General features: G+C 44.5%; 2 protein-coding genes across 47 annotated transcripts in view; one reads left to right on the plus strand and one right to left on the minus strand.

Moving 5' to 3' along the window:
• Window positions 1–13,186, minus strand: part of LCA5L (lebercilin LCA5 like) — a 48,600-nt gene extending 35,414 nt beyond the window's left edge. For 7 of the 46 annotated variants that reach the window (XR_011432883.1, XR_011432880.1, XM_070252202.1 and 4 more), the window contains exon 1: window positions 9,780–13,186. Coding sequence is in view for 5 of the 46 variants with exons in the window: in XM_070252202.1 (XP_070108303.1) it covers window positions 9,780–9,886 (107 nt within the window). In the remaining 41 variants the exon portion in view is untranslated. Of the gene's footprint in view, window positions 1–36; window positions 199–3,703; window positions 3,966–4,204; window positions 4,449–8,242; window positions 8,309–9,545 lie in introns of those variants that run through there. The other 39 variants (XR_011432887.1, XM_070252219.1, XM_070252208.1 and 36 more) reach the window with 25 other exon arrangements.
• Window positions 13,187–14,922: 1,736 nt separating this feature from the next.
• The window catches only part of SH3BGR (SH3 domain binding glutamate rich protein), a 49,552-nt gene continuing 41,424 nt past the window's right edge, over window positions 14,923–23,050 (plus strand). The window contains exons 1-2 of the mRNA XM_005606156.4: window positions 14,923–15,262; window positions 21,535–21,720. Coding sequence (XP_005606213.2) covers window positions 15,218–15,262; window positions 21,535–21,720 — 231 coding nt within the window. The 5' untranslated portion in view covers window positions 14,923–15,217. The remainder of the gene's footprint in view (window positions 15,263–21,534; window positions 21,721–23,050) is intronic.

Consider the following 23,050-nt stretch of genomic DNA (forward strand, 5'->3'; position numbering starts at 1 on the left):
GTATGCTAAAACGTTTTAAAATGAAGTAACGCATACCTGCCGTTCTTTATCAAATGTTCCTGTTCCTGAGATGTATGAGGACCAACAGTATGTTCTGAGTGGAGGGTTCTTCACACTATAGTATTTATGAGGTTTCCAGGGTAGTATTTTTTGACATGTTTTGGTCTCTTTTTACGGAAAGAATATATTTCAAAAAACCTAGAATGATATTACAAAAGGAAAATGTTAAGATTGCACAAATAACATTTATAATAAGAATAAATTAGGGGGCTGGCCCCACGGCCGAGTGGTTAAGTTCGCACGCTCTCTTTCAGTGGCCTGGGGTTTCGCTGCTTTGGATCCTGGGTGTGGACATGGCACTGTTCATCAAGCCATGCTGAGGCGGCGTCCCACATAGCAGAGCCAGAGGCACACACAACTAGAATATACAACTATGTACTGGGGGGCTTTGGGGAGAAGAAGAAGAAGAAGAAGAAAAAAGAAGGTTGGCAACAGATGTCAGCTCAGGTGCCAATCTTTAAAAAAAAAGAATTAAAAGTTTTGAACCGGTATTAATTAATATATATTCATTTGCATATGGATTGCTGTATACTTCACACATTAAGGCTTTTTCTCTATCAAAGTGAATCAGCAATTGGCAGTTGACTGGGAAATTCTTGGTTGTAGTTATCAAGCAGTCCTGCTGAAATAAGATTTGAAGAAATCACAACAGAGCAATGCCTCTCAAAATTTTCAGGGCAGAACAAAAGAGCACGTGAACCTGCCTGTTCTTTCTTTCCAGTGCAAAGTTGACCATGAATAATGAAAGTTTCTGAATTATGTGTTACTTCCCTGTAAACAACAAAAAGTAACAAAAGGAAGACCCTCCTGGTACTGCTGGTGGGCACTGCATCTTATTTTATTTTTAATTTTTTGCTGAGGAAGATTCACCCTGGGCTAACATCTGTTACCAGTCTTCCTCTGTTTTGTACGTGGGTCACCACCACAGCATGGCTGACGAGTGGTGTACGTCCGTGCCAAGGATCCGAACCTGCGAACCGGAGCCCCCAAGGTGGAGTGTGCCAAACTTAACCACTATGCCTCGGGGCTGGCCTCTGTTTCTTACTTCAGAAGCACTGATATTGACAGACTTACTATTATATACTGAAATTGGTCCTTCTGGCTCAACAATCCGTCTCACAAATTATCAGGTTCTTGGCTATTATTACCACCAGAAAATCCGAATTCTTAAAGGTAAATACTCTGTAGTGAAGTTATAATTAATTCATAGGGACGATTTAGTTTTCAGATGGTCACAACTATGTTTCCAAACCGGAATTATTGTGTGGGTAGGTAACAGTATTCTTAACCAGTCCTGGGAAACAACGGCTTGACAAACAAGTTTTCCCTCTTTTCTTGTCCATTCTCAACCCTCTGTATTCCCCTTCCCCCCTAATTTTTCCCCTTAGCGCATACCATTATCTAACACAATACGTATTTTACCTATTTGGTTTACTTGTTGCCTGACTTCCCCACTAAATCGCATGCTTCATGACGGCAGTAGTTTTGACCGTTTTGTCTATTTCTGTATTATTCCAAGTGCCTAGAAGAGTTCCTGGGAAGTAATGAGTGCTCAATAAACATTGATTTAATAAGCTAACATGCATGGCACTCTCTGTGCTTCCTTATTGCCTGTCTCCATTTCCATTACTCCTGACAAACTTCTCACTGCTGCTGACCTGACTCGAAATGCCCTAAATGAATGCTTTCCAAATACGATAAATAAACACGTATCTCAAAATAAAAGCTATCCTCATGCTTAACAGTGAAACATTAGCTTACATGGCTGTAAGGATTAAGATGAGGATGCCTACTATCACTTTTGTTAATATTGTTCTGGAGGTACTGGCCAATGACATTAGACGTGAGAAAGAAAGAAGAGGTCTAACTATTGCAAAAGGAAAGGCAAATTATTTATTATATGCAGATGACATGATTACAGACTTAGAAAGCCCTATAAAACATTATAAAATAAAGAGAATTCAATAAAACTATAGGTTACTAAATGAATATAAAAATCAATCTTTTCTATACACAAATTAAAATGACTTAGAAAATAGACGAAAATGTCCCACCTACATCAGCCAAAAAATCTAAAACATCTCATGCAGGTTTAGTCAAATAATATGAAAAAACCTTTAAAACTACTGAATGAAATAAAAGAAAACTTATGTAACTGGAAAAACACATTGTGTTCTTATATAATAAAGGACCAATATGATAAAGATGTAAATTCTCCCTAATGTAATCTACATGATCAAAGTATTCCTAATAAATTACCAAGAGTAATGTTTTTGGAAATTTGATAAAATGATACTAAATTCATACAGAAAAATAAATATGGGAAAACACAAAGGATTTTGAAAAAGAATGATAAGAAGGAACTACCTCTATCAGATATTGAGATATAAAGCTATAGTTATTAAAACAGCCTGATACCAGTGCTTGAATGGACAGAGAAATATAATGAAATACAAAGTTCAGGAACAGAAATGAATACATATGGAAATTGAGTATAAGACAAAGGTGGAGATAAGTGGACTAGTCAATGGGTGATGGAAAGACGATGGGCTAGACATCTGTCTGGAAATCAAAACAAAAATGAATCCTTAAGGGGCTGGCCCTGTGGCCGAGTGGTTAAGTTCGCGTGCTCCGCTGCAGGCGGCCCAGTGTTTCATTGGTTCGAATCTTGGGCGCGGACATGGCACTGCTCATCAAACCACGCTGAGGCAGCGTCCCACATGCCACAACTAGAAAGACCCACAACAAAAGAATATACAACTATGTACCGGGGGGCTTTGGGGAGAAAAAGGAAAATACCCAAAATCTTTAAAACAAACAAAAAAAACCCTAAATTCTCTAAAAAAAAAAAAAAAAAGAATCCTTAAAACGTAAATGTTAAAAGCAAATCTTAAAAGAAAACATGGAGTATGGCAAGAAATAAAGCTCAGAAATCACAAAGGAAACAATTAGTAAAAATGACTGCACAAAAATTTAAAACTTTTGTGTAACAAAAAAAAATCATCAAGTTAAAAGACCCATCAGAAACTGGGAAAACTATTTTCAACACACATGCCAAAGAGCTAATTTCCTTAATTTACAAAGAACTTTTATAATAATCCCTTAGAAATATGGGCAAAGGATATGAACACGTTACAGAATAAGCACATTACAGGAACACAGACAAACAAGAAATACATAAAAAAGATGTTCGAACTTGCTATTAATTAGTGAAATGCATATTAAAACAATTAGATTCCAGTTTCACCTATCAGAATGGCAAAAATTAAAGAATTGGATGAAACATTGTTATTGTGTTGATGATTAGTAATAATACTGGTACTGCACAGTTGCTTAACAAATGAAAGAATGAAGTGTCTTTCTGTTTGTGAGGACATGTAAAGATCTCCAAGATGGGTTCATTTTCTAATCAATGTCTACATGTTGCTCAGCACCCGCCATAATGAAAGGAGTTAAATTCCCATTTTTAAGATGGAAGCCTTGCATTTGCTCCTGCAGTAGGCTGAATAATGCTCCCCGCTCCAAGGATGTCTGCATCCTGACCCGCAGAACCTGGGGACAGGACCTGCTGCTTTAGACAGCAGACGGGACTCTGCAGTGATCCACTGAAGGATCTTGAGCTGGGGAGATTATCCTGACTTACCCTGTATCACCCACGTGGGCCTGATGTAAGCACAAGGGCCTTATGAGAGGGACACAGGAGGAGCCAGAAGAGGGCAGTGCGATAAGGGAAGTAGAGTCAGAGACAGAGGCTTTGCTGCTGGCTTTGCAGATGGAGGAAGGGGTCACAGGCCAAATACAGGCAATTCTAGAAGCTGGAAAAGGCAAGGGAATGGATGGATAGACTTGGCGGAATCTTAAATTTTGGCCTCATGAGACTCATTTCAGACTTCTGGTCTCCAGAACTGTAAGAGAATAAATTTCTATTATTTTAAGCCATTGAGTTTGTAGTATTTGTTACAGTAGCAATAGGAAACTAATACAGATTATTTTGAAAAACACCAGGAATCAAAATGAGACTAAAAGCAGGCTATTAAAATGTAAATGAAACGCACTATTATAAATTTCAAGAAGTCAACGAAGACGGGGAGTTCAAACGCTTTGCAGAAGCAACTTGATACTCCCAGAAACCGTCTTGCCTTACCTTGTCTGGACTACACCTAGGAAAAGATGACCAGCCGCGGGAGCTGGGGGGATCGTTTGCTTTGGAAAAACTAGCTGGAGAACACGGCAGACGCTCGTCAGCTTTCAGGATGGAGGTTTAACAGAAGCCAGAAGGCTGGCCCTTGTGCAGAGGCAACGGTGGAGGCACGCCTGGAGCCTGAGAAAGCAGGGTCGGGAGGAGCCGGCGTGGGGAGGGGAAGGCGGTGACAAGAGGTGACAGGTAGCTGGCAAGGTCAGGAAATTAATTAGACAGAGCAAATAAGTTAATTGAGGAAATAAGCAAAGATATTTAGACTCATGGGAGCTAAGTTTCTTTCTGCCTGGAAGGGTTTTTACTTACACAGAAAGGGGGAAGGCTAGAAGAACCCTGAGGGGTTGGATTAAAACAGGAAATACTGGGTGAAAAAACAGATATATACACATACACGAGGCTATAGAAATAGTTATAGATCTATGTGTGTGTGAACATGCATATGTATGTGCGTATTTTTCCAAACCCTGCTCTCTGAGAGGGCCTAGGAGCAATGATACCCCAGTAATGACAAGCACACTGAGCCCCATCTCCACTAAATACCTTTTCTACTACAAGGAATCAGGATTCCTTGGAGAAATGGATGATTCCAGGCCTGGGGCAGGCAAAGTACCAGACAAGGCTGGTAGGTGCAAAAGGACGCAGAAGCCAGCATGAAGAAGTTCTTATTGGTCAAATCTAGGACAATCTGAGCACCAAAATAAGTAAGGAGGATATAGGATTACAACCTATTAAATAAAATAGGAATCCACGAGTCCATACTGATTTAAATGAATAAATAAATAAACGCAAAAGGAAGAGAGCGCTCTTCCTTATGGACGAATGACAACTAATAAATGTACAAGGGAGGGTGGAAATAGATAATGAGTATTTGGCAAGTGCACAGAGGTAGTTGAAACAGGCAGGAGTCGTCAATGGATACTAAAGGCCAGTGGATATAAGTTTGACAAGGGACAGGATTTGGCATAACACTAATCAAATACAAAGGGAAAGATGGTGACTTTGTGGGGAAACCTGGCCAGGTCCTCAAGGTTCATCACTAGTGATGGGACAGGTGGACTTCATGTGCCTCCCTGTGCCTGAGGAGAGCACAGAGTCATTTCTCTGGTCTTCCTGTCAGAAGCACGGCCTGAGTTGGGTCAGAAAGAAACATCAGCCGGACCCAGGTAGAGAGTTTTTCTATAGAATGAAAGGCCTGAACCCTTTAACACAAACTCTTTGACACAAAGTTAAGCAGAAAGTTAAATGAACAGAGAAGCTCCCCCCTTAGCTTATAAAAATAGTATTATATAGGTAAGATGGTCATATCGCTTTGGGCTTTCAAAAACGCTGTTTCAAACACTGCACCCACTTTTAAGATTCTGTGTCCCAATTTTTTGCTTCAGAAATGTGGTCACTAATATTGAATAAGGGAAGATTAAGAACTAACAGTGATTAAGAAGAGAGGGGATATACTATAGAAGAAAAAACGGCTTGTGTAGCAAGACATCTGATTACAGTGCCAGCTCTGCTAGCACAACTGGCTGCTGGTCTTAGTTGTTTAACGTACGAAGCTAGCGGCTCGTTCTCAATGACTTCTAAGAACCAGTCCTGCGTGAAAATCCATAAATTAAATATACCTATCTATATCAGAAATTTCAAGCTTTATTTGATAACATGGAAATGTCCCATGTTCAAAGTTTAGATGGTTATAGACAAGTTATGTAGGTTTTGGTCATTGAACAATTTTATATATTATATTTATTTTTCACAAAAAGCTTCAATTCACCATCAGGTTGAGCATCCCATAGACGCGCCTTCAGGATGAGAAGCTGTGCCTCTCTGCTCCCACCAAGTGGTGGCAAATGCAACATACCGCGTGGGGAGTCCTGGTGCTACATTTACAGAAGGGTAGTTTTACGCCCCGCTCCTGGCCACTGCCAGATTTCTTTTTAACTTTCGGTGTTGACCTAATTATTTTTTACTAGAATTTTCATTCTATTTTAATAAAACTGTACTAAAATACCACACACTTGACATATCTTACACGTTAGAATATTCATGTCCTTCATTCTTTCAACACATATTTGAGCACTTACCACGGGCCAGGAGCTGTGTGAGGTGTGGGGGACATAATGAACACAAACAGAAATGTTTCTGTTTTCATGGATATTATATGTCGGTAATAAAACAGTCACAGTTATGGCTGTTCCAGGTGTTTTAAAGGAAAGGGATACGACTCTGTGAGGACATGTGACAAGGACACCTGACCGAGACAGAGACCGGTTAGGTTCTCCTACAGAAGTGTCGTCTGCGTTAAGATATGAAGGGTCTGTGGGAACCAAGTAGGCAAAGAGGGATGGAGGGTGGGAGAGCACTGTGGACAGGGAGAGTAGACAGTGCTAAGGCCGGGTGGGCAGAGGAGGCCTGTCTGGCTGGGTCCAGTGAGAAGGGCCACGGGTTCCAGACGGGAATCTAGAGGCAGTGGGGGTGAGTAGGTGCAGGGTCACGGAGGGAATGCTTACGATCTGGATCATTAATCCAAGAGCAATGGGAAGCTAGCAGTCAGCCAAAGAGGGAGGAAGGGGTGGGGAGGGCACAATCAGCTCTGCTGTCTGACGAGGTTACCCTGGCTGCAGGGCAGAGAACAGGCAGACAAGAGCCAGACAGTGGACTGCAGAAGGCTGGAGGAAGGCAGGCGACAGCTCGAACTAAGGTGCCAGTGACGATGAAGAGATGTGAAAGATGCCCAGGAGGCAGCGTCATCAGGGCCTGGGGATCTCCTGGGTGCCGGGGTGAGGGGAAAGGTCAAGAAGGAACCCTGGTTTCCAGTGGCAGAGGTCCCAGTTGTGTGGGGTGCTGGGAGACTGGTCCCGTGTGGGTTGACTTGGAGGTGTCAGAGCGGTGTGAAGAGGCAATGCCATGCAGCTAGCTGGACGCGTGGGTCTAGCTCAGAAAAGGAGGCCAAGCCGGAGAGATCAAGCTGGGAGTCAAGAACACAGAGATGGTGGCATGGATTTGTGCCGAATGTCAGAATACCGGGGGTGTAGGGAGAAAACACAACCAAAGCAGACACTGAGCTTGGAGGAACTGCGACAGTAAGGAGCCGAGGGGAGGAGAGCGAGCCCGATGGTAGAAGGAAAAGCAGAAGGCTGGGGGTCCGTGGGGGCGCAGAAGCCAAGGGAAGACAGCGTTTCAAGAGCGAGATGGGAGCAGCAGTGTCTGGTTTACACGCTGCTGAGAGACTGAGCAAGATGAGGCCTGGAAGCGTCCGATTAGCGGTTTCCACTTTAGTATAGAGAAGAGGGTGGAAGGCAGACTGGAGTGGGCTGAGGAAGGAGACACAAGGAACGGATGCATTGGATGTGGCGATTCTTTAAAGAAGCTTGCCTGTCAAAGGGGATGAGAGATTGGGCAATAACTGGAAAATGAAGGGGAATGGGGGGGGTCAAGGAGGATTTTTTTTCTCTTTCTTTTGTGATGGGAGACTTGAGCATGTTTAAAAGCCAAGGGAAAGAGCCAGCTGAGATGGAACAGGTGGTTATACAGGGGACAGAACGGATAACTAGCAGCAACAGCAAAGGGTTTTGGACAAGCAGGAGGGGAGGGGTGGCCTTGGACAGGAGGAAGGAAGGTAAGACGGTACAGACGTAGGTAAGGCTTGCGGTCGTGGTGGCTGGAGAGTGAGGCGTTCCCATCGGACAGCTGTAAGTTCCTCTATGAGGTGAGAGCATGAGGGGGAGGTGGGAGTCAAATTTGAGGAAAGTGGAGGTGTACGACCTGCCCCATCCTGTAAACCCTCTGCTAGTCATGGCAATCCTACGGGGTTACTTTTGTCAATTGGGGTTTCATTCGATGGAAAAAGAGAAAAAACAGGGGGCTGGGGGTTTGAGATTGGCAAGGGTACAGAAGTGTGGGGCCATTAGCTCCCTGAGCCAGGGACCTGTCATGTCAACCGCTGCCCGACTCCGTGAGTGCCTGACTGAGTATCAGCCCCCAGGTACTTACTAGCAAAGTGATCAGCACAGGGATGACCATCTGTCTCCATCTCAACTTGCCTCTTTTGGTGCCTCTCTAAAAAACCAAAAAAGAAAGACTGGGGAACAAACAGCCTAAATTCCCACATGACGTCTTTTTCTCACTCGGAAGGCGGCTCTGGATTCTTTTATTCTTCTCTACAGTCAGTTTTAGCTTGTTAACAGGAAGGTGCTTAGGTAGCTTTGTCTACCTGGTTTAAAAGTTGCAATTCTCAAAATACAGACTAAAAATACTGTATTTTTATCTATGGGAACTATAAAATTCATACCTTTTTAAAAAACGTATCCTCTTGAAATAACAGAGAAAGACAAAACAGCATTAGAGCATCTATACTCAAGGCAGTGGGTAGGGCATAAGCAGGGAGACTGACCAATTAGGATGCTGCTGAAATAATCCAGGCACCAGATGATGGTGGCCTGGACCAGGGTGGCGATAGCGGGGGTTGGGAGAGATGGTAGGATTGTGTATCTATTCTGGGTATGTTTTGAAGGGTGTGTTGACAGACTGAACGTGGGGAGGGAGGAAAACAGGAGTCAAGGAGGACACTAAGGCCTGGACAACGGGGAGAATGGTTTCCAGCAACCTGAGAGGGTAAAAGCGTGGGAGGAGCAGCTCTGGGGGAACGTCAGGAGCTGTTGAAGACCTGCTGCTCTGGAGATGCCTTAGATAGCTAAGAAGAGATGTGGGCGGGCGGCTGAGCACACGGGTCTGAAGTTCAGGGGAGGGTCAGGGCTGGAAATATGCATTTGGGGTTCATTGGCATTCAATGGGTTTTGAGCCTAGGAGACTGGATCAATTCATCTAGGGAGTGAATGTGGATAGAAAAAAGGTTCAAGATCATGTCCAGCAGTGAAAGACTGGTCTGAAGAAAGTCACCTGTTGGCACACGTGTGGCACTGAGGGGAAACTGTGGACAAGGAACTCCAAGGCTGAGCGGGTGAGGGGCAAACACGGAGCAGGCATTTCAAAGGATTCAGATCTCCGCGGGGATGGGGATGGGGAAAATGCGCTAAGGTTGGAAGGGAAAAACAAAGCAAAAGCAGGTGGGTAGATGCAAAAGTGAAGGTATACGATTCACATATAAAAGAAAGAGAGCGGTTGAAGCCTGCACGTGTTGGGAGGGGAGAGATCCGGGCCCGTGTGACAGGGGTGGGGGAAGCGGGGGGGACCGGGGGGCTGCCCGAGGGCCTGGCCCCTTCCACGGGCCGTGGCAGACCACTCGGGGTGCCGGCGGGTCCCGAGGCCGCCCGCGAGCTGCGCGGCGCAGTCCCACCTTCCGGGCAGCGGAAGGGCGCCGGTGGCTCTTCCCCAGGCCGCGCCTTGCAGGAGGAGGCGGCCGGACCACCCGGCTACGTTACCAACTCGAGGGAGAGCGAGGCACCGAAGCCCGAGCTGGGCAGGCGCCAGGGCCGAGCGACCGGGCGACACCGGAAGGCCCGGGACGTTTCGCAGGAGGCTCCGGCTGAGGCTGGGCCGGGACCTCGGGCGGCGGCGGCGGGGCCGTTACCTGCTCTGCGCGGCTCCCGGGCAGCGCCAACCCGCGCTCTCCGGCTCGGACGCGTCGCCCTGGAAACCCGCGCGCAGAGCTTCCTGGGACCGGCGGGCCGCGCGCATGCGCACTCGGGGCCATCTAGGGTCGGGGAGCGAGTCTGCCTGAGCCTTTCTCTTTCGCGGGGGCGGAGCGAGCTGAGTGGGTAGAGGTCCGAAGGCGAGTCTCCCACCGCCCGTCCTCTGCGTCCCGACCCCGCCTGCACCCCGCCGCGCTGGTGGAGAACGAGGCGGCCCCGCTACTGTTCCTGCGTCTGCTGGTCGCTCTTGCCCGCGCGCCGGGTGTTGAATCCGAGTGCAGGGTGCACGTTTAGTTCCCTGCTTGCGAGGGTCGTGCACCGAGAGCAGAGCGCCCCAAGTAGGCTGCTAGGCCGACGGGTGTAGACGCCTGGTGCCCCGGGAAGGGGGTGGACTCAGGCGGGCAGGTGTAGACACCAGGTTCCCTGGGAAGGGGGTGCACCCAGGCGGGCAGGTGTAAACGTCGGGTTCCCTGGGAAGGGGGTGGACCCAGGCGGGCAGGTGTAAACGTCGGGTTCCCTGGGAAGGGGGTGGACCCAGGCGGGCAGGTGTAAACGTCGGGTTTCCTGGGAAGGGGGTGGACCCAGGCGGGCAGATGTAGACGCCTCGTCCCTGCCTGGAACGGATCGAGAGCAAAGCGCACCTGTTAACCTCTCTTTATAAAGATGGATTTCTTTAATGTAAGATGGTATAAGAAGATCTGATCGCAGAGCAATGCGTGTTTGGTGTAGAGAATTTTGAATGTACAAGAAAGTACCAAGAGAAAGCAAAAAATCACCTAGGTGATGAAATTCTAAATTTTTAATGATTGCAGAGGAACTTTTATTGACTGCAAGGCATAACTAACATTTATATTATTTCTTTTCTTCCTCCCCTTCTTCCTCCTCGCCTCTTCCTCCCCCCGTTGTATCAATGCCTTGTATCCTTGTAGATGAGTCTGAGATCCCCGCTGACTGTTTCCTTAGGGTAAATTTCTACATGTGAAGTTGCAGGGTCAAAGGATGTGCCCATTTAGACGCTTTCTGAAGACATAGGAAAGTGTGCCTGCCACGCGCGTCTCCAATCCTTAACCGACATTGGGGATAATCTTATTTCCTTTTAGAATATTTGCTTGTTTTATTGTCAAAAATTGATATCTTTGATTTTGTTCACTTCCTTGATTACTAGGAGGGATAGACATTTTTCATATTTTTAAATATTTTTAGTGACCATGTGTACTTTGTGATTTGCCTTTTCTTGCCTTTTGCCGGTATTTTCACTTGGTGTTCATCTTTGTAAAAACTGATTTGCTAGAACTTTTCATGTCCTGTGAGACTCAGGCCTGTGGTATATGAAAACTCCTCTGTGGTGTATGTTGCATATATTTCCTCCAGTTTGTCAATTACCTTTTAGTTTTGTTTACAGTGTATTTTGATATTTTTGTAGAGTCAAATTTATCACATTTTCCCTTTATGATTTTTGCATTTGGTTTTTACATAACAGGGGCAGTGGGCATGTCCAAGCAGACTCTGTTTAATTCTCATGTTGTAGGGGTGGGTAGGGGGCAAGGCTTTCTCCTCACATCACCACCCCTTCTTCCACATGCTGTTAGAGTACGCACTCTCAATTCTAGTGGGTTGTGTGTTTCTACAACCTTAGGTGGTGAGTTATTCCTATAAGATGGGTGGTGGTGGTTTCTTCAGTGATGAGCTGGGCAGCATCTCCAGGCAGACATGCATTAGACACGTGTCACCCTAGACTTAACGTTCATGGAAAGATGGCTGCCTCCTGGCTGGTGGTACTCCCAGGACAGTAACAAAAGTGGCAGTGTATTATTACGGGAACATCCCAACCCTGGTCTTCAGGACTGGAGGAACCTGAAAGATGGAGGTTCCTCAGAACTTCCTTTCCCATCTGAATAGTCTCTCTCTGTTTTTTGCTAGCTTTTCCCCGTCTCTAGCCTCTGTTTCTGCCTTTCAGTGGGGTGCTTCTTTTCCATCTGTGTGTTCTGGAAGGGGGAGAGGTCCTTGGGGTACAAAGTAGAAGAACTGCCTTTTAGTAGTTATGGTGGTCACCTCCATCATGCTACATATTAATATATGCCTTTATTTCTCTGTGTTAGTGTCCTAGGGCTGCTGTGACAAATTACCACAGACCTAGGGGTTAAAACAACAGAAATGTGTTCTCGCCTAGTTCTGGAGGCTAGAAGTCTGAAATCAAGGTGTTGGCAGGGCCATGCTCCCTCTGAAGGCCTCTGGGAGAATCCCTCCCTCCCTCTTCCAGCTCCTGGTGGTTCCAGGCTTCCTTGGCTTGTGGCAGCATCTCTCCAGTCTCTGCCTCTGTCTTCACATGGTGTTTTTCTCTTGTCTCTCTGTGTGTCTTCTCTTCTTCTTATAAGGACATCAGTTAGCGGATTTAGGGGAATCCAGGATGGGTTCATCTCAAGATCCTCTACTGATTTCATCTGCAAAAATGCTGCTTCCAAATAAGGTCATGTTCCGAGGTTTAGGGTGAACATGAATTTTTGGGGGATGCTATTCAGCTCATTACAGTTACTATGATGGTCACCACTGTCATTCTACATAATAAAAATATGCTTTTATTTCTTATTTTAGATTACCCATAAAGTTATGTGAACCAAAACGTAGCATCTAGTATCATTTATCGTAAGATCATCTGAGGATCTCTGTGAAGTCTGGAGCCAATATTTCAGACTCTTATCTGACATAAAATTAGGTCAAATCATCCTTTCACAATGTATGCTCACGTCAAGTCATCACGATGTACACTTTAAACATCTTACAGTTTCCTTTGTTAATTATGCCTCAATACAGCTGAGAAAAGGAAAACTTAATTCTGTTAAAAAAATTAGGTCAAATCTAAAACTATTGTTACTTGACTGAAACATCAAGGACCAGAGATATGAAATGATCAGCCTTCTGAATCTTCACTAGATTATACAGTTCATTTCTGAAGTGAATATTCTTCTTTTTTAAAATTTAATTAATTTTTATGGAGGTTACATTGGTTTATAACATTATGTAAGTCTCAGGTGTACATCATTATATTTCGATTTCTGTGTAGACGATATCATGTTTGAAGTGAATTTTCTAAGTCAGAGATTTATTGAGCATTATTTTAAGACTCATTTGGAATGCTTGGTATCCCCATTAATTATCTTGAAGGTCCTTGGTGTCACTGTAGTAAATTAAAAGATCTTTCAGCGAGAGTTAGCTTATTACTTTCTTAAATAATATTTGGAGGAAAATAGCATGCTCAGGTGGTAGACATTAAGGTGTTGAAAAGCAGTATTTTGTATGACAAAAAGTATATACTCACTGTAGCAATTTTGAAAATATAGAAAAGAAGAAAAAAGGACCTATAATATTTGGTGGGTTTTAAAATAAAATTTATGATACTAGTGATTTAAAATTGGGGAACCAATAATCCTTCTCTCCAAGGCCCCAAGTTTGGGAGTAAACTGCACGTTGAGGCTAGAGTTGAACTGTGGCGGCGTCTTCTCAGTCATTCCTTCTGACATGGGTTGGTTCCCCCTTATCCCGGTGTCGCTTTCTGTGGTTTCAGTTACCCGCGATCAACCACAGTCTGAAAATATTAAATGGAAAATTCCAGAAATAAACAATTCATAAGTTTTAAATATTGCACCGTTCTGAGTAGCGTGATGAGATCTCGCACCATCCTGCTCCGTCTGCCTGGGACGTGAATCCTCCCTTTGTCCAGCGGATCCACGTTGTACAAGCTACTCACCCGTTAGTTACTTAGTAAGCTTCTGTTATCAGATCGCCTGTGGTGGTATCTCAGTGCTTGTGTCCAAGTAACCCTTATTTTCTTTAATAATGGCCCCAAAGCACAAGAGTTGTCATGCTGGCAATTCAGATATGCCAAAGAGAAGCCCTAAAGTGCTTCCTTTAAGTGAAAAGGTGTAGGTTCTCGACTTGAAAGAAAAAAAATCGTATGCTAAGGTTGCTAAGATCTACTGTAGCTTTTGTTACAGTATATTGTTACAATTGTTCTATTTTATGATTATTGTTATTAATCTCTTCTTGTGCCTAATTTATAAATTAAACTTTATCACAGGTATGTATGTATAGGAAAAAACAGTATATATAGGGTTCAGTACTGTCCACACTTTTTCAGGCATCCACTGGGGGTCTTGAATATATCCCCCCCCAGATAAAGGAGGGACTACTGTAAGTGACTTTGAGCTATAATCCAGGGACAAGGTGTCCTTTCTCATTGCAGACATCCGCCTGACCGGGAGGGGAGCAGACCTCCAGGCCTCTGGGACTCTGGTGAAGGGGCGGATGCAGAAGCCAGACAGGTCCCTCCCTGCTCCAGGAAGCCAGTGCCACCTCCTCCAAGAGTAGCTGGGGATTAAAAATATTAGAGAGAGACTCAGTTATCTAAGAGGACTAAATATCCCTGGGGTTCCTTTGCCCCTCACTGCCCTTGATCTTGATCCTGAAAGCCATCAGATGAGTCGGGCGGCCAGCATTTGGGCTTCTTACTGGATTTTGAATTCCTCTAACTTTTAACACAATTCAGATTATCTATATAAATAAGACAGAGTGAGCCTGTTACAAACAGACCGTTAATTTTTTCCCCAACGTCTCTAAAAGAGTGAGGACAATTTGCTTGTTCAAGTCCTCGGTACCCACGAGCCAGCCGCGCTCTCCCTGCCTCCTCTGGATGTCAGAGAAACCTTCCACAGTCCAAGGCCCGTCACCTCCTGTTCTTTAGGAGAAACAGGTGGTAAAGGGAGAAAACGGGAACCAGGCCACTCAGAAAGGAATCTATTGGGTGACAGTTCACTGAAGTGCTTTTTTAATCTGCCACAAAATTTTAAAGAAGCTGTTTATTTTTTTAAAGGCCAGTGTGGCTCTTCCGATACTAAAAGCCCCCTAAACACAGGCTCCTCCGGACCAGACCGAGCTGGTGTTTCTTGGCTGTCCCAGCTCCTCCCTCCTGCCCTCCTCCACCGCTCTTCGGCTCCCAGGGCCCCACCTCCCTTGCCCCCGGGCCTCGCCCCCAGGCCTCCGATTGGTGCGCGGCGCAGCCTTGCCTTTTAGGGACTGCTGTGGGGCATTGAAAGTGATAAGGGAAAGGGGCCAGTGACTGCTTTTATCAACCAATCAAATATTTTCCCGACACATCCCCAAATATTCTCGGGCCAATGGAGGGGGAAGCCCAAGATGCCTGGGCTGCTCCTCCGAGAGGCAGAGGTTAACTTGCAGTGGGAGGTGCGGAGCTCAGCGGAGCCCCGGGGCCCCCGCCAGCTCCCACCTGGCACTCGCTCGGCCGTGTCACTGTCAGGATTTGTCTAGCGCAGCGTTCCCTCACTGGGGTGTGTTGGGGGGAGTCCTCTTTCCGACTATCAAAATGGTTATCAAAGTGTTTGTGGCCACATCTTCTGGGTCCGTAGCGGTAGGTGTCTGATGGCGTCTGTGGGGCTGTCTTCCTACACTATTTTCTGAATAACTGAGCCTTGGAAGTAGAAGGAGCGCGTATGGCCCAGCGCTGGCCTTAAATTTCTTTGTGAGGAGTGTGTGAGTAAACCGTGGCTCTGCAGTAAGCCCGTGTGCCTTTGCTTTCTGAGATTGTTTTAGTAGTGTTGCAGAAGTGTATAAAATGTGTGAGCTGGGGTAGCTGGGTGTGAAAGGGGATCCGAGGAAGGGGGCGTGTTTGATACCAGAATTTTTAACATGCGATTTGTGTTGCATTGATTAGAGATTCAGGGACTTTTTTTTCCCGTAGAGTGTTTCTGCTAGTCATTCTGTAATACAGACTAATCTAGAGTTGCAAATAAATGACACTTTGTGTAACAATATTTGGCGCCGGGGATGAACTAGATTACTAAAATGACTCCTGGGTGTGATCACTCGTGTATGCAATGTAACCGTACCAAAAGTGTAAAGTTCGCATGTGTCATCCTATTATTTGAGGAAAATGATGTCACAGTGACAAGAACAAACATCTCTGAGGTCACAGTTTTAAACGCTCTAGGAATTCCAATGGACCAAAAATAGGTGCTAAAAGCTGACCCTCACTGCATTGCTTTGTGGAATTTCGTTGGGACCAGGCTCGTGATCATCCATCAGCCTCTCCATTCTAGCCTTCAGGCTGGGCAAGACAGACCTGCCTTGAGAAACAGGGGTAGCGGAGACTGACTTCTTCCTGGAAGTGATTCAGGCTTTGATTTTAGACTTGAACTTGTCGTGCCTATCTGGGACTGACATTTCAACCAGCGTTGTAGCAGAAGTCAGGGAGGCGTGGAGAGAAAAGAGCTTTCGTAATTCTTACCGCTGGAGACCAGCAAAGGGGGCTGTTTCCTTTTATATCGTGGTCCCGGACCAGCTCAGGTTACAGCGTGGATTCCAACAGTCACCCAGCCAGAGATGATGGCCCAGGGAGCTGCTGGCCTGGCCGGGGGATAGCCCCAAACAGCAGCTATTGAATGCTACCAGCTCAGGCGGTTTCCAGAGAGGGCGAGAAGAAAACAGGAAAGAGCCTGATTGTCCCTTCTGAGCACAACTGATCAGCAACTCTTTAATGATCTCTCAAGCATCTTTTAATGGAAAAAGATGAGGAAAAATTCTAAATGTAAAACTGCAAAATCTTTTGTGGCTCTTGATGACCTCAGAAACTTTTACTTGATCTAGAATGAGCGTGTTTTGGGATTATTTACATAAAAATAATTTTTTGAGGAAAATGATGCTTGTGGGCTTTAAACGTGCTGTTGACACTCATTGCTGGAAACTTATACCCCTTACCTGCCAATCCTCCACATATTCTGTAGACCAGGTCCGAGTGGCCCTCTGCATCCCTCTGGAGACAATGAAAAAATTTAAGGATTTCTTAGGCTTCTTTGATGTCTGACATTCTTGAAGTTTGCGAGCATGATTTAGTTGGCCTTGGACGATGTGCAGGGATGTCATTCATTCCAGGATCTTGGAAAAGCCAAGTTAGTTCTGGTTCCCTAAGCAAATGTTTTGGTGCCACTTGGAACTGTGTGACCTTGGGAAAGTTCTTTCACCTTGCCTCGCCTCAATTTCCTTAGCTGTAAAATGAGGATAAGAATAGTACTCATCTCATAGCCTTGTCATGAGGACTTAGGAAATAAGTGTGGGGCAGCCGGCATGGCGTCGAGTGCTTACTCAGTGCTCAGTAAATGTTATAGTTACTAGTGAAGGTTATAATTATTAGCTATGGCTAGCTAATATTATAATTATTAGTTATTATAATTGTTAATGTTAGTTAATAATATTATTGGAATTATTATACTTAGTAAATATTAGTAGATGTGAATCTATGATGATTATGTTTCAGAAGAATTGTTCTAAACCATATAAATAGGAGAATTTCTCTCTTATCCTAAAGATTGAGAACTGATTACTGGTGTCCATGGTAATGATTTTTCTTGGGTGAGGGAATTTCACCCAGAAGCTTCTTTGCAGGGAACCACTGAGCCGCTGTCAGGACTTCTGTTACGTGTGTGGTGGTGGGTCTGCAAAACCTTTACTACTTAATTCTTTGGCCTATATATTTAGGATTCTTGCCTGAGACCTATTCAAGGAGGTCCTTATGACTTCTGTTGAATGAATGAAATAAATGAAAAAGGAAAAAAACAAACTGTAATTTTTTGGGGGGGCGATTTTTGGGGGGTTTCACACATGCAGCTCTCAAATGGGTTTTCACAGTTGACACTATGGTTCTGTTACATATTTTTACAGCAGGTTTAGGTGAAGAGACCCTGTGAGCAAAAGACGGCCTGTGTCCTCTTCTCTGACCCTCCTCTCTTCCTGAAGGTCATTGCCACGGGCTCTGGGGGACAGAAGGAGAGAGGACGGTCCTCATTGTTTCCAAGATGCACAGCCGCTGGGACCACCATCTTTAAGGACAGACCCTAATGGTGGCTTCTGGGTGTCTCAATCCTTTCTCCAGTCTTGACTGAGTGTAAAGATAGTGGGAAAAACATTTCCCTTGAATTAGATGGATCTGAGTGTAAATCTTGGAAATTTTTTTAATTCATTGGTGCCTCAGTTTTCTTACTTTAAAACGGTCATTAGAATACTCGCCTGGCCTGGCTTTCAAGATGAGTCGATGAGATAATGGCGTGCTGGGTGCCTGACTGTGCAGGTTCTCAATCTGTGGTACCAAATGCTTTTCCATGCGGCCTTTTCTTCGGTTCTCACCAAAACCAAAAGAATGAGGAAGGCTGCAGCCCAACCATTTGGCAGATGAGGCAGCTGAAGAGCAGAGCCCCTGCTTGGACAGCAGCCTTTGGCAGGCCGTTTCTGACTCAAAAGCCGCATGCTTTTACTGCAGGAGAGTGTGACCTCACTTGGAAAGGCTCTAATTGTACAAAACAATACACGGGAGGTGCCAAGAGAGTGATCCCAAGATCACTCAGATGCGTCACAGTAACCAACAGTGGCCGGTGACTTCAGGACAGAGAACCACACTTTCCTATGAGTAAATGTAACAAGATAGGAAAACAGAGCTCTCGGAGCCTCCGATGAGGTCCCAAAGACTCCAGATGACACAGACCCCAAGGATCCCCAGAGCCTTCAGAGGAGCTGCCCAGACAGATGGTGCATCCTGTGAGGCCAGCATTGGCCATGGCGCCCTGGATGGGGGAGAAGGGGCAAGAGGAGGAGAAGGGGAGTGTGTCTGTGGCAAGAACTGTTGGGGTGCTGTGCACGCCCCTCCCCCTGAGGCCAGAAAGGGGAGGTGCCCCCTGGGAGCTGATGCTGTGTCCCTGGGGGTCAGCTTAAGAGCCACTTGGAGAAGAGCTGCACTTTGCCTGCAAGGGTCCAAGGGGGCTCCTTCAACAGGGACCCACCAAGGGGGAGGATTGCAGGGGAGAGGACCCCCACTCTGGGTGGGCATCAGGGTGCTGGCAAAGCTGACGATGCCAGCCAGGTGAGCTCACCTGCTCCCTACTCCCCAGCCCCTCCACAGGCTCATCCTAAGACCCCCTGCAGTCTCAAGCAGAACTCAAGTGGTCCAAATAGCCGGATGAATGATAGCTTTGGCCCAGTTTAAGTTACAGGGATTTTGGGAGTACAGAGGGGCAGATTTTATTTTTCTTCTCTTTTTTGCGGGGAGGGGGCTGAGAAATAGCATTTAACACAATATCAGTTAACTTTCTGTAGATGCAATTGCTTGTCTTGTGAGGAATAACAGTAAATGGGTCTTCCGCTCTCATTTTCTCCATCTTTGACTTTCTAACAGAAGACACATAAGGCAGGACTCAGGGAAATGTTTTTCATCTATTTAGAAATCATGGAAAAGCATGAAATCCATTTTTCATTCTGTCTCAAGTCCCGAGGCATGAATAATAGAGATGGAAATAGTGGTGGTGAGGTGGCTGTGGACCTCTGCCAGGCTTTATTCAGGCTCCTGGGAGGGTATTTGAGAAGCAAGGAAGATGGTTTTGGGCAGAATAAAGGATGTTGCCTTCTGAATGTTTAATTAAAGGTAAACCTGCCTAAAATGAAGACATCGCTACTCTTCGAAACAGCAAAGTGATCTCTGAAAATATCTAAAAGAATAAGTAATTTATAAAGTGGTATGAATAATTATGAACAGGTTAGAGAGTATGTATGGAAAACAAGATTAATTAAGATAATAATTTAGTCCAACAACCTGTCATCAGGTCTGATGGGATTTTGCAATAGAAATCAGTCATGAAGCTGTGGAATTTGGAGTACAGTTTCTTCAAGGAGCAGAAGGTCTGGGGGTTCCCCCAGCCTCGCCTTGGGAGAGGGCAGCTTGGTGCACAAGTACGCAGCCCCTCCTTTGCTTCTGCAGATGTGACACTCAGGAATGTGCCAGAGTGCTTATGCCAGAAGCTGAAGGGAAATTCCATCATCCTCCACCTTTCTGTATGACTTTCATTTTCCTTTTTTGTCCACGCTTGCCCCAAACTGAGATACATATCTTGGCCTGAATCTTACTGATTAAGTGTTATATTGTAGCTAACAGCAGCCTTTAATTTATTGATCTAAAGCTTGTAGTTGCAATATGTTTGTTATTTTGATAGTACAAATGTTAACTAAAAAGTAAATGTGGGGCCAGCCCTGGTGGTCTAGTGGTTATGTTTGGTGCACTCTGCTTCAGTGGCCTGGGTTCAGTTCTCAGGCTCAGACCTACACAGCTCGTTGGTGGCCACGCTGTGGCAGTGACCCACATACAAACTAGAGGAAGACTGGCAGCAGATGTTAGCTCAGGGCAAATCTTCCTCAGCAAAAATAAATAAATAAAAAGTAACTATGTGATTACCATTTATATTTATGTGTGTATGTAATTTATATATAGAATTTTATGTGTAATTTATAATTACAGATTCTTTAAAAGATTTCAAAATTATTTAATATTAACTTATATTTATAATTAATTTAATGTGTAGAATCAAGTGACTACCAAAACCAAATTATATAGATTTTGGTTTTGGTGATGATTTCATTCCGGTGCTGAAGCATCTATATGTATCTTACTTTTCCTTATGTTAAGAAAGAAACACTGTACACAAGTCACTGATGGAATCATTCATTTAGGCAAAAATGAATACAAATCTCTGTGGAAGCAGACTCTGCTGTAACTTGTTTACCAGTGTTTGCGAAAGAGGGCATCATGCATTTCTGGGAGTGAATTCTTCTTTGTAATTGTTTCCAGGGAAGGAGTTCTAAGCTTTAAAGATGGCCACGTTCGTAAGAAATGGCTGGTAGATATAGTCCGTGCATGTGACCCACGGGTGGAGAAAAGCGCCCTCCAGCCTCCTCTCTGAGGCGAGGCTGCCGCCCCGCTCTCAGTTGGAGTTGGGTGTGATAAGGGAAAGAAGAATCTGCGGGACAACAGGGTTATTTTACTGCCTTACTCTTTTATGTGCTGGCAGAAATATCTTTTTCGAGCCTTTCCTCTGTCCTTCCCCTTCCAGTAATCTCCATGTGGGCTTTTCAATGTCCTGTATTATTTCTAAAGCTACTTTTCTTCCATGTGACTCGTGTTCCTATTTTCATAACTGTGAATGAAGTGTATTTTAGGATGGGTATACTTGGTATTTGAGTTTCATAGTAAATTTTCTTCTTTCTCTTCTTCCAAACACCCTTTTTCTTCATAACCAATTCTTATTTATTTATTTATTTATTTATTTGAAGATTTTATTTTTTTCCTTTATCTCCCCAAAGCCCCCCGGTACATAGTTGTATATTCTTCATTGTGGGTCCTTCTAGTGGCATGTGGGACGATGCCTCAGCGTGATTTGATGAGCAGTGCCATGTCCGCGCCCAGGATCCGAACCAACGAAACACTGGGCCGCCTTCAGCGGAGTGCGTGAACTTAACCACTCGGCCACGGGGCCAGCCCCTCTTATTTATTTTTTGACATTAAAACTTAGCAGAGAATTAAAAGTATCTTGAAGATCTTAAATAGAAGTTCTGCGAGAGCATTTCTGTTCTTATTAAGTTGACTATACCATGATTTAAACATCGATGAGATTACAGTTTCAGAATTTCAATAATCACTCTGCTGATCCTTTAAAATACAGTGTGGTTTTATTATTTTCCTTGTTTAAATACTTAGCAAAATTATTTGTGTTGTATGGTATAGTTGGAGAAAAGATTTAATTTATGTAAATGTAAGCAAAACATTTTTTAAAAAGACTCTAATAGTTATCTTTCTCTACTCTTGACCAGATTAGGAAGAAGCAGCAAGAAGTCGTGGGCTTTCTGGAAGCTAATAAAATTGACTTTAAGGAATTAGACATAGCTGGAGATGAAGACAATAGGAAGTGGATGAGAGAGAATGTTCCTGGGGAGAAAAAACCTCAAAATGGGATTCCTCTGCCTCCCCAAATCTTCAACGAAGAGCAGTACTGTGGGGTGAGTGTTTGGTTTCTTGGAAAGTTCTGCGTGTGCGTCCATCGGAAATTGTTTAAAGCAGGTCAATTTCGAGGCAGTATTCGGAATTGTTCACAATTTTCAAGTCATGATGTATTTCTACTACCCAATACCTGGATTGTAGATCCATTGTGAATAATCAATATTTAAGATTTACAAAATGATGGAAACAATAAAATAATTTAGACGTTCTGGGGACCATTTTAAGTTCCTTATTTTATTTTGAAGAATTGAGATCACTCATTCAAACAAAATATGTATTTCGTTGGAAAGGAATTCTAATCAGCCTGGCAGTGTACACATCCATGCGCCCACACAGACACAGAGCGAGTCTTCATCTTCAGAAAGGATGACTTGCAGAAGGAAAGTCTTCCTACAGATTCAAGACGAATCTGTGTCAATGTATCTAAACAGTTTAAGAACGGTTCTGGACATTTTGATCACAACAGCAACTTCATTTTATATATTTAATAGTTCATTTCACTATAAAATCACTTTTTCCTAACAGTTTACAGATTCTACTTAGTAAATCAATATAGCTGAAAAGAAACATTTAAAAACTCAAAGAATGGGGCCGGCCTGGTGGCGCAGCGGTTAAGTGAGCACATTCCACTTTGGCCACCTGGGGTTTGCCGGTTCCAATCCCGGGTGTGGACACGGCACCGCTTGGCAAAAGCTGTGCTGTGGTAGGCGTCCCACATATAAAGTAGAGGAAGATGGGCACGGATGTTAGCTCGGGGCCAGACTTCCTCAGCAAAAAGAGGAGGATTGGCGGTGGAGGTTAGCTCAGGGCTATTCTTCCTCAAAAACAAAAACAACTCAGAGGACTTTAGAACATGAGAACTGGAAGTATCTTAGGGGTCTTATCAACTTTCTAGGTCGTTTTTCAGATGCAGCAAGCAGGGCTCTGGAAGGTAGCAGGAACTGATCCGTCGTGCTGCAGAAGGCTGGAGCCAGGGGTAGGAATCCTAACTCACCTCTTCTCTTCTTGCTACATGAAACTGCTGGCCCTTTAGGTTAGCTTCTCTTTACTATACCTTTCTCCTCCAAAGCAGGTGTCATCAAACTATAGCCTGAGGGCCAAGGCCCGCAGCTACCTGTTTTTAGTCAATAGAGTTTTATTGGAATGCATCCACACGGATTCACTCATCTATCGCCTGTGGCTGATTTTGCACCATGGCAGAGCTGAGTGGTTGCAACAGAGACCTAAGACCCACAAAGCCAAAAATATTTACTGTCTGCCCGTTTACAGAAAAGCTTTTGGGCCTTTGATCTGAAGCATGAATGGTTTAGTTGTTGGGGGTTTCTGTTA

The sequence above is a fragment of the Equus caballus genome, chromosome 26 (assembly GCF_041296265.1).
Source record: "Equus caballus isolate H_3958 breed thoroughbred chromosome 26, TB-T2T, whole genome shotgun sequence".
Lineage (NCBI taxonomy): Eukaryota > Metazoa > Chordata > Mammalia > Perissodactyla > Equidae > Equus > Equus caballus.